We start from the raw sequence: 10,855 nt of genomic DNA, 5'->3' as shown, positions 1-10,855 counted from the left end.
GACAGGGAGGGAGGTGTGGGGGGCTGAAGGGGGTGACAGGGGGCTGAAGGGGGTGACAGGGAGGGAGGTGTGGGGGCGGGAGAAGATGAGAGATGGGGGGGGGTGTGGGGGCTGGAGGAAGTGATGGGGATAGGGAGGGGATGTAGGAGGCTGGAGGATGTGACAATAATTTCCTAAGGAACAGCTTTGGGTAATTTGTCATGGTTCTTTTCACGTTCCTGGAAGAGATGAGGTGCTATCCCTTTGAAATTGGTTTAATCACTTGTCCAGTTTCCATTGTGTAACTTCCCATCCTGCAAGGGAGGAAGCAGTCAGTGAGGTATTTTGAAGACAGATATGAGGGCCATTTGGTGGGAAGTGGTTTTCCTCTGTCTCAGAACAGAATAATCATTGCCAGAGGCCAGTCCAGGGATGGTGGGTGCAATGTTAGACACTGTTCTCTTTACTATTGAGACCTCTGTTCAACAGGACACGAGCTGCCTCTTAACTGGACTCATTGTTCTCAGATCACTCGTGCTATTAGAAACTGCATTTGGATGGTACAGAGGGAGCTTTACTCTGTTTGATGGGGAGTAGTGTCAAGGGAGTTTCAACTTCAATTTAAAAGAGTTTTACTCTGTATCTAACCCTGTGCTGTACCTGTACTGTGTGTGTTTCATGGGATACAGTGTAGAAGGAGCTTTACTGTGTATCTAACCCCGTGCTGTCCATGTCCTGGGAATGTTTGGAGGGACATATAAGGGGAGCTTTACTCTACATCTGACTCGGTGCTGTCCTTGTCCTGGGATGGAGGGACAGTGTAGAGGGAGCTTTACTCTGTATCTAACCTGGTGTGCTCCCTGTCTTGGGAGTATTTGATGGAGGGACAGTGTGGAGAGAGCTTTACTCTGTATCAAATCCGTGCTGTCTCTGTCCTGGGAGGGGGTGTACAGTGTAGAGGGAGCTTTACTCTGTACCTAACCCTGTGCTGTCCCTGTCCTGACAATTTCACGTGACTCCCATTCCCCCAGGGCCGCTGCAGAACCCACTCGGGCTCATTGGTGTCTGCAGCGGTGGGCACGTGTTTGTAACAGATTGGCAAGGCATGTTTTTGTCCAGTTTGCGGTTGGTTTATTGCGGTTTGAAAGGGCACAGAAGCCCAGATGTGAGCAAAGCAATAGTTACAGAGGAGTTGATCGCCGAATGCATTATTGTGGTGTGGGAAAGCCCCTTTTCTGAGGGGTTCTTTGAAAAGTTGTGGAGCAGAATTGGTTGGGTTTGAGAATTTCGTCTCTCGAGTCTTTCAGGCAACCTCAGAAAGTCTGGTTATCTTTGATATGTTCAAGGATGTTTTTCGCCATACGTTCAGCGTTTTCCACCTTTTTACAAACAAAGAGAATAAAAAGCAGAGTATTTTTTTTTCTCTAGAATTAGAATCCCTACAGAGTGGAAACAGACCATTTGGCCCAACAAGTCTACACTAACCCTTCGAAGAGTAACCCTACGACTCTGCATTTACCTCTGAGTAATGCACCTAACCTGCACATCCCTGGGCACTATGGGACAATTTAGTGTGGCCAATCCACCCTAACCTGCACATCCCTGGGGCACTACGGGACAATTTAGCATGGCCAATCCACCCTAACCTGCACATCCCTGGGCACTATGGGACAATTTAGCATAGCCAATCCACCCTAACCTGCACATCCCTGGGCACTACGGGACAATTTAGCATGGCCAATCCACCCTAACCTGCACATCCCTGGGCACTATGGGGACAAAATAGTGTGGCCAATCCACCCTAACCTGCACATCCCTGGGCACTACGGGACAATTTAGCGTGGCCAATCCACCCTAACCTGCACATCCCTGGGCACTATGGGGACAATTTAGTGTGGCCAATCCACCCTAACCTGCACATCCCTGGGCACTATGGGGACAATTTAGTGTGGCCAATCCACCCTAACCTGTACATCCCTGGGCACTATGGGGACAATTTAGTGTGGGCAATCCACCCTAACCTGCACATCCCTGGGCACTATGGGGACAATTTAGTGTGGCCAATCCACCCTAACCTGCACATCCCTGGGCACTATGGGGACAATTTAGTGTGGCCAATCCACCCTAACCTGCACATTTTTGGATTGTGGGAGGAAACCAGAGCAAACCCATGCAGATAATTGCCCCTGAAGCTGCAATTGAACCCAGGTCCCTGGTGCCGTGAGGTAGCAGTGCTAACCGCTGAGCCACTGTGTATAGCTTGTGTTGCCGATGGTTCTGGAGCTCTGAGAGTCATAGGAGTCTGGAGCACTGAAAGAGGCCCTTCGGTCCATTGCATCTGCACTGGTTGAGACCCATCACCTCCCTGTTCTAATCCCCTTCACCCAGCAGTTGACCTTTGGGTAACACAAATGTGCATCCAAACACCTCGATACGATGGGGGTTTCTGCACCACAGGGGCATGGCATTCCAGATTTCCCCCTCACCCTCTGGATGAAGCAGTTTTTCCTCACCTCCCCTCTTGCCCCTTCCCTTGAATCTATTTCCCCCAGTCATTGATCCGTCTCATCAAGATGGGAGGGGGGGGGGCGGTAGGTTCCTTCCTGTGTCCTCTATCGATGGCCCTCGTCATTTTATCCATCTCAGTCATGTCCCCCTCCTCTGCTCTGGGGAACAATCTCTCTACGTCACTGAAATTTTCCAGCCCTCACAGAGTAACAGTCTGGTAAATCTCCCCTCTCCCTGTGCTATCACATCCCTCCGATAATGTGGATTCCAGTACTGCATGCAGAACTCGGGCTGTGGCCCAATCAATGTTTGATACAGTTGTTAGTATTACCCTCCCTGCTCTTTAATCCCTACGCCTCGGCTAATGAAGGGAAGTATCCCATTCTCCCTTCTTAAACCCTTGACTCTTAAACTCTCCTGTTACCTAAAGGGACCAGTGTACGATGCACAGTTCGATCTGCCTGATCCTCCGAGTTTCCCAGGGCCCTACCGTTCATTTCGTATTTGCTTGCCTTGTTTGTCCTGTGCAGGGGCATCACCTTTCATTGATCCAGATTGAATTCCATTTGCCACCGACCAGGCCCAGGAGAAAGTGAGGACTCTCGGGAAAAGCGTGGCACTGGAAAAGCCCAGTCGGTCAGGCGGCATCCAAGGAGCAAGAGAGCCAATGTTTTGGGCATTAGCCCTTCATCGGGCATGTGCAGGTGGTGGGGAGAGGAGGAGGATGCTGAGAGATGGGTGGAATGAAGATAGCTGGGAAGGTGGTAGGTGGATGCAGGTTGGGGGGGGGGGGTGTGATTGTGATTGGTCAGTGAGGAGGGTGGAATGGATAGGTGGGAAGGAAGATGGACAAGTCAAGAGGGTGGTGCCAAATTGGAGTCTGGATCTGGGATGAGGTGAGGGGAGGAACGATTTGGAAACTGGAGAAGTTGACGTTGATGCAGTATGGTCGGAGGGTCCCAAGGTGGAAGACGGGGACTTGCATGTCTTTGTGGGTGGGGTGGTGGGGGGGGGGGGGGGGTGTTGAAATGTTCGGCTACAGGGCCATGGGGTTGTTTGGGGGGTGTGTGTCAAAGAGAGGTTTCCTGAGGCATTCCGCAAGTTGCCGTCCTGTCTCCCCGATGCAGAGGAGACCGCGGCGAGGGCAACGGATCAGCTGATGAGGTAGGTGGGATGTGCTGGAAAATCTCTGCAGGTGTGAAAAAATTGTTTGGGGGCTTGGATGGGTGTGAGGGAGGAGGTGTGGGCACAGGTGAGTTGGTAGCTATCTGACCAAACTCTGCTTCTCTGTGTCTGGGAGAGAGAGAGAGAGAGAATGAGAGCAGTGTGTCTCAGGGTGGAGGGGATGGATACTGCACAACTTCACCTCCTTGAGTGTGGACTGACAACAAAGAAAATGCTGCCCCCCCCCCCCACCCCACCGTTCGCACCTAGGATTCCATCCATACAGATCGCTGATGCAGAGGTAAATCATTCACGGGGTCTCAGTGGGCTGAATGGCCTGTTTCCACGTTGTTAGACTTGACAGTTTCAAATTCCCTTTTCTCTGTAGTATGTACTGTACGTGTACAGGAGGGTGGTGCTGGGAAAGCACAGCCAGTCAGGCAACATCTGAGGAACAGGAGTGTCGACGTTTTCGGCCATGAGCTCTTCAGCCGACCTTCCTGGTGAAGGGCTGCTGCTCAACACATCGATTCTCCTGCTCCTCGGATGCTGCCTGGCTGGCTGCACTTTTCCGGCACCACACCGTTTCAGAACTCCGATCGGCCGTCCTCACTTTCTCCCGGTGCGTGCACAGGAACTGACATCGAGATGCGCGTGCACCCGCCAGTGAACGTGTGCACGAGCACGTGCAAACCCATGACAATGTACATGTATGAACACACATGCACACATGGCTGTGTGGTACCAGACCAGAATGGAAAATCTACACGTACCTGACCAGATTGACGTTCCCCAGCTGCCTCCTTGGCAAAATGTTCACAGTTGTATTGGGACAGGTTGTAGGGGTGAGATCCAATCTTTCCGCGAGCTCTAGCAATTGTTTCTTGCGCGGGCGCTGTGGTCTGGTGTACCGACACTTTCTTCTCACGAGCAAAAGTGTCAAAGTCAACTTCACTCACCGTCCCAGGCACGGTTTTCTCCGTTGCGATTTTTGACGATGAAGCATCGTCTCCTGGGAAATTGATTGCGATTTGACTATTGTGGTGGAACGGGGCTGACAATCCACCGACCGACGGCGCCACTGCCTTTGTGTAGCCTCACTGCAAAGCATCTGACATGCCTGTTTTCTCTTTGCTTTTGTGTATGCCTATGTCAACATGTCACGCTGTAATTACAGGCCCTCACCAGCGGTGGGGCTACAGCTCCTGGTTTCTCCCAGTGTTCATCCCCCACGCTCTCTGACCAAGTCCGAATTTGTGCTTGTATTCATATTTGTGCGCTCCCATGCACATATATGCATGCACACACGCACGCATACCCCTCCCACACTTCCACCCATATACCCACACACACACATCTGCTCCCACACTCCCACCCATACATACATATCTACTTCCACCCTCGCTCACACACGCACATCTGCTCCCACACTCCCTCCCATACTCACACGCCCCCCCCACATCTGTTCCCACACTCCTTCCCATATGCCCACACACACATCTGCTCCCACACTCCCTCCCATACTCACATATCTACTTCCACCCTAGCTCTCGCGCACACATTTATCAGGACGCGCACACAATTATCAGGACCCACACACGCACATCTGCTCTCATACTCACACACACCCACACCTACTCCCACCCACATACCCGTTCCCCCACACCCACACCTACTCCCACCCACACATCCGTTCCCCCACACGCACACCTGCTCCCACACACAGACACACACCCACACAAACATTGTCTATCTCTCAGTGGCCCGAGAGTGTGCTCTCTGGTCTGGAGTTATGTGTAGACCTAGACCGGGCCTGGATGAGCAGATCTCCCCCAGGAGCTAGCTAAGCGACCTGACTGGCGTTTTAAATTATGATTCGGGGTGTGCCACGTGCTCTGGTGGGATTTGTAAGATATAGAGGAGCACAATTAGGCCATTCAGCCCATCGAGTCTGCTCTGCCATTCGATGCATCCTGATATGTTCCTCACTCCCATTTTCCTGCCTTCTCCCCATACACCACTCCTTAAGTTTACTCACTATCCCAGTATCCACTGCACTTTGGAGGGGGAGTAGTGAACTCTGCAGATTCTCAGTGCTGTGGGTGAAGCAGTTCCACTTCAGCTCTGTTTTAAATTTGCTAGCCCTTATCCTAAGACAGTGACCTCTCGCCCTAGAATGACCCACAAGAGGAAGTATCTTTTTATGGTTACAGGGTACCTCAATTCGCAATTGTTCAATCTCTGCCTGTGTGAAAAGCCCCGCACTCGAATGTGGAGCGTCAGCGCTGAGTTGCTCGCTTACGGGAGAAAGCGAGCCTTGCAGATGCTGGAGATCCGAGTCAAAGAGTGTGGTGCTGGAAAAGCACAGCTGGTCAGGCAGCATCCGAGGAGCAGGAGAATCGATGTTTCATCAGGACTGTGGGGGTGCCCAAGGGGGGCTGTGAGATAAAAGGGAGGGGGTTGGGGCTGAGGGGAAGGTGATCGGTGGATGAATATGGGGGGAGGGTGATGGTGACAGGTTGGAGAGGAGAGGTGGGAAGGAAGATGGACAGGGAGGACAGTTCTAGTGGGCAGTGTTGAGTTGGAGGGTTGGAACTGGGATAAACAAGGAAACAGCCCTTCCGCCCTGTGGCTGACTTCAACTCGCCCTCCCATGGCGCCAAGGACATGCAAGTCCTGGGCCTATTCCAACGTCACGTCTGAGCCTGGAGGAAGAAGTCCATACCTTCCATTTTGGGACACCCCAGGGGCATAGGTTTAGGGTGAGAGGGGAAAGGGACCTGAGGGGCAACTTTTTCACACAGAGGGTGGTACGTGTATGGAATGAGCTGCCAGAGGAAGTGGTGGAGGCTGGTACAATGACAACATTTAAGAGGCATCTGGATGGATATATGAATAGGAAGGGTTTGGAGGGATATGGGCCGGGTGCTGGCAGGTGGGACTAGATTGGGTTAGGACATCTGGGTCGGCATGGATGGGTTGGGCCGAAGGGTCTATTTCTGTGTCTCCATGACCCTCTGACTCTATGACAGTGATCTCCTACAGCGGGGCACTGAAGTTGACCTCGACTTGAAGATGATTGTTAAGAGGGAGGTCTTACCTGGAGTAAGGTGGACCACTCCTTTATCTGTGCACACGCCCCAGTGTTGGGTGATGCCATCGTGTCTTTCCAGCAGGTCTCCAGGTTTAGGCTTACATTTATCCTGAAAGGAAAGATCAGATCAACACTGAGGGAGCAGGCACTGAAAAAGGGTCAGCACTGAGGGAGTGGGCACTGTCGGAGGGTCAGTGCTTAGGGAGTGGGCGCTGTCGGAGGGTCAGTGCTTAGGGAGTGGGCGCTGTCGGAGGGTCAGCGCTGAGGGAGTGGGCGCTGTCGGAGGGTCAGCGCTGAGGGAGTGGGCGCTGTCGGAGGGTCAGCGCTGAGGGAGTGGGCGCTGTCGGAGGGTCAGTGCTGAGGGAGTGGGCGCTGTCGGAGGGTCAGTGCTGAGGGAGTGGGCGCTGTCGGAGGGTCAGTGCTAAGGGAGTGGGCGCTGTCGGAGGGTCAGCGCTGAGGGAGTGGGCGCTGTCGGAGGGTCAGCGCTGAGGGAGTGGGCGCTGTCGGAGGGTCAGTGCTGAGGGAGTGGGCGCTGTCGGAGGGTCAGTGCTGAGGGAGTGGGCACTGTCGGAGGGTCAGTGCTGAGGGAGTGGGCGCTGTCGGAGGGTCAGTGCTGAGGGAGTGGGCGCTGTCGGAGGGTCAGAGCCGAGAAAGCAATCTGAAGAGTTTCTGCAGTGTGTAAGATGCTACGTAAATGCAAGGCTGTGATCTTCACCAGGAGTTACTGAAAACAATAGCCAGCTAGTTAAGTAACACATGCATGGTTCATGTTCACAAATATACCCAGTCAGCGGATCTGTATACACAGGGACACACAGGGATACACAAGGGATACACAGGGACACACAGGGATACACAAGGATACACAGGGATACACAAGGGATACACAGGGACACACAGGGATACACAAGGACATACAGGGACACACAGGGATACACAAGGACATACAGGGACACACAGGGATACACAAAACTGAAATCTGATGTAGTTTGTTACTTACACTTTTTTTGGCCATGTCTCTGTGTGTCCGCACTGGGTTAACACCATCTGAAATCTCAATCCAAAAACAGTCCCTTTTATTTTGAAACCTCAGATGAACCGGAAATCGTGTGTTCCAGCGAATTTGGAATCATTTCACAATTCTGTTTCAACCTGCCCAGCCAGTTCTCGATTTGAGAATTGGTTCCCCTGCTTTGTAGTCTCTCTCTCGCTTCATGTTGGCGAAGTTTTCATGTGCTGGGGGCCGAGCATGACGCTATTTCTGACAGTATTTCATGTTTTATTGGGAGCAGGAGTCTCATTTGCTAAGAGGGTCGGGTTTGGGTGATGTCAAGAGAAAGGATTCCAAACAAATTGAGGACGAGGGGTATCCTGACTCTTGGATTCTCACACTCTCTGTCACAAGCTCTCATACACTCTCACACTCCCTGTCACTCACACCCTTTGTCTCTCACACTCTCTCTCACACACATACACTCGCAGATACACTCTCTCATACACACACACTCTCACACTGCTGATACATTCTCTCTCACACACACACACACTCCCTCTTGCCCCCACTCTCTCTCTCTCTCTCTCACACACACACACACCCTCTCGCTCTCTCTCTCTCTCACACACACACACACACACACACACACACACTCACAGATTCTCTCTTGAGTGGGGTGGCACGTTAGGTCAGTGGTTAGCACTGCACCCTCACAATACAAGGAACCCAGGTTCAATTCCAGCCTTGGGTGACTGTGTGGAGTTTGCACATCCTTCCCATGTCTGTGTGGGTTTCCTCTGGGTGCTCCGGTTTCCACCCACAGTCCAAAGATTTGCAGGTTAGGGTGGATTGGCCATGCTAAATTGTCCCGTAGTGCCCAGGGATGTGCAGGTTAGGGTGGATTGGCCATGCTACATTGTCCCGTAGTGCCCAGGGATGTGCAGGTTAGGGTGGATTGGCCATGCTAAATTGTCCCGTAGTGCTCAGGGATGTGCAGGTTAGGGTGGATTGGCCATGCTAAATTGTCCCATAGTACCCAGGGATGTGCAGGTTAGGGTGGATTGGCCATGCTAAATTGTCCCGTAGTGCCCAGGGATGTGCAGATTAGGGTGGATTGGCCATGCTAAATTGTCCCATAGTGCTCAGGGATGTGCAGGTTAGGGTGGATTGGCCATGCTAAACTGTCCCATAGTGCTCAGGGATGTACAGGTTAGGGTGGATTGGCCATGCTAAATTGTCCCATAGTGCCCAGGGATGTGCAGGTTAGGGTGGATTGGCCATGCTAAACTGTCCCATAATGCTCAGGGATGTACAGGTTAGGGTGGATTGACCATGCTAAACTGTCCCATAGTGCCCAGGGATGTGCAGGTTAGGGTGAATTGGCCATGCTAAATTGTCCCGTAGTGCTCAGGGATGTACAGGTTAGGGTGGATTGACCATGCTAAACTGTCCCATAGTGCTCAGGGATGTACAGGTTAGGGTGGATTGGCCATGCTAAATTGTCCCATAGTGCCCAGGGATGTGCAGGTTAGGGTGGATTGGCCATGCTAAACTGTCCCATAATGCTCAGGGATGTGCAGGTTAGGGTGGATTGGCCATGCTAAACTGTCCCATAGTGCCCAGGGATGTGCAGGTTAGGGTGGATTGGTCATATTAAATTGTCCCATAGCGTTAGGTACATAAGTCAGAGGGAGATGGGTCTGTTGGAGGGTCAGTGTGGACTAGATGGGCTGAAGGGCCTGTTTCCACACTGTAGGGAATCTCATCTCTCTCACACACACACACTCACAGATACATTCTCTTTCTCACACACACACTCATATACACAAACATTCTCACATTTGCTCACACAAACTCTCGCTTTCACACACACTCACACACTCTCTCACACACATTTTCACATTCTCACATGTTCTCACACACACTGTCATACATACCAAATCACACACGCATGTTCTGAAACACACACTCTCTCTCACGCACACACACTCCCTCTTGCTCTCTCTCGGTCTCTCTCCCACACACACACCCTCTTGCTCTCGCTCTCTCTCTCTCTCACACACACACACACACACACACTCCCTCTTGCTCTCGTTCTCTCTCTCTCTCTCACACACACACACTCCCTCTTGCTCTCGCTCTCTCTCTCTCTCTCACACACACACACTCCCTCTTGCCCTCCCTCTCTCTCACACACACACACACACACACTCCCTCTTGCTCTCGCTCTCTCTCTCTCACACACATACACACTCCCTCTTGCTCTCGCACTCACACACACACACAAACACACACTCCCTCTTGCTCTCTCTCTCTCACACACACACAAACACACACTCCCTTTTGCTCTCGCTCTCTCTCTCACACACACACACAAACACACACTCCCTCTTGCTCTCTCTCTCTCACACACACACACACAAACACACACTCCCTCTTGCTCGGGCACTAACACACACACACACACACTCACTCTTGCTCTTTCTCTCTCTCTCTCTCACACACACAAACACACGCTCCCTCTTGCTCTCGCTCTCTCACACACACACAAACACACACTCCCTCTTGCTCTCTCTCTCTCACACACACACACACAAACACACACTCCCTCTTGCTCGGGCACTAACACACACACACACACACTCACTCTTGCTCTTTCTCTCTCTCTCTCTCACACACACAAACACACGCTCCCTCTTGCTCTCGCTCTCTCACACACACACAAACACACACTCCCTCTTGCTCTCTCTCTCTCTCACACACACACACAAACACACACTCCCTCTTGCTCGGGCACTAACACACACACACACACACTCACTCTTGCTCTTTCTCTCTCTCTCTCACACACACACAAACACACGCTCTCTCTTCCTCGCTCTCTCTCACACACACACACACACACACACTCTTGCTCTTGCACTGTCACACACACACACACACACACCCACACTTGCTCTCTCTCTCTCACACACACACACAAACACACACTCCCTCTTGCTCTCTCTCTCACACACACACACACCCTCTTGCCCTCGATCTCTCTCTCACACACACACACACCCACACTCCCTCTTACTCTCGCTCCCTCACACACACACACACTCCCTCTTGCT

At 52.1% G+C, this 10,855-nt stretch overlaps 1 protein-coding gene across 1 annotated transcript; it reads right to left on the bottom strand.

Moving 5' to 3' along the window:
• Positions 1 to 1,087: 1,087 nt before the first annotated feature.
• Positions 1,088 to 8,231, bottom strand: LOC140453996 (phospholipase A and acyltransferase 3-like). Its single transcript, XM_072548910.1, has 4 exons — positions 7,746 to 8,231; positions 6,752 to 6,854; positions 4,425 to 4,663; positions 1,088 to 1,358 (listed from the first exon to the last, which is right to left on the bottom strand). The coding sequence occupies exons 1-4, from the start codon at positions 7,758 to 7,760 to the stop codon at positions 1,293 to 1,295; spliced, it is 423 nt and encodes a 140-aa protein (XP_072405011.1). The 5' UTR covers positions 7,761 to 8,231; the 3' UTR covers positions 1,088 to 1,292.
• Between the last annotated feature and the right edge of the window lie 2,624 nt (positions 8,232 to 10,855).

This window comes from Chiloscyllium punctatum, chromosome 28 (assembly GCF_047496795.1).
Source record: "Chiloscyllium punctatum isolate Juve2018m chromosome 28, sChiPun1.3, whole genome shotgun sequence".
Taxonomy (NCBI): domain Eukaryota; kingdom Metazoa; phylum Chordata; class Chondrichthyes; order Orectolobiformes; family Hemiscylliidae; genus Chiloscyllium; species Chiloscyllium punctatum.
This window is presented reverse-complemented; position numbering and strand designations above follow the sequence as displayed.

Coding starts and splice junctions, on each gene's coding strand:
- LOC140453996 (XM_072548910.1), bottom strand. Junction 4,664..6,751: donor AGTGGTCCACCTTACTCCAG/GTAAGACCTCCC, acceptor TCAATTTCCCAG/GAGACGATGCTTCATCGTCA. Junction 1,359..4,424: donor GGGAACGTCAATCTGGTCAG/GTACGTGTAGAT, acceptor GTTTGTAAAAAG/GTGGAAAACGCTGAACGTAT.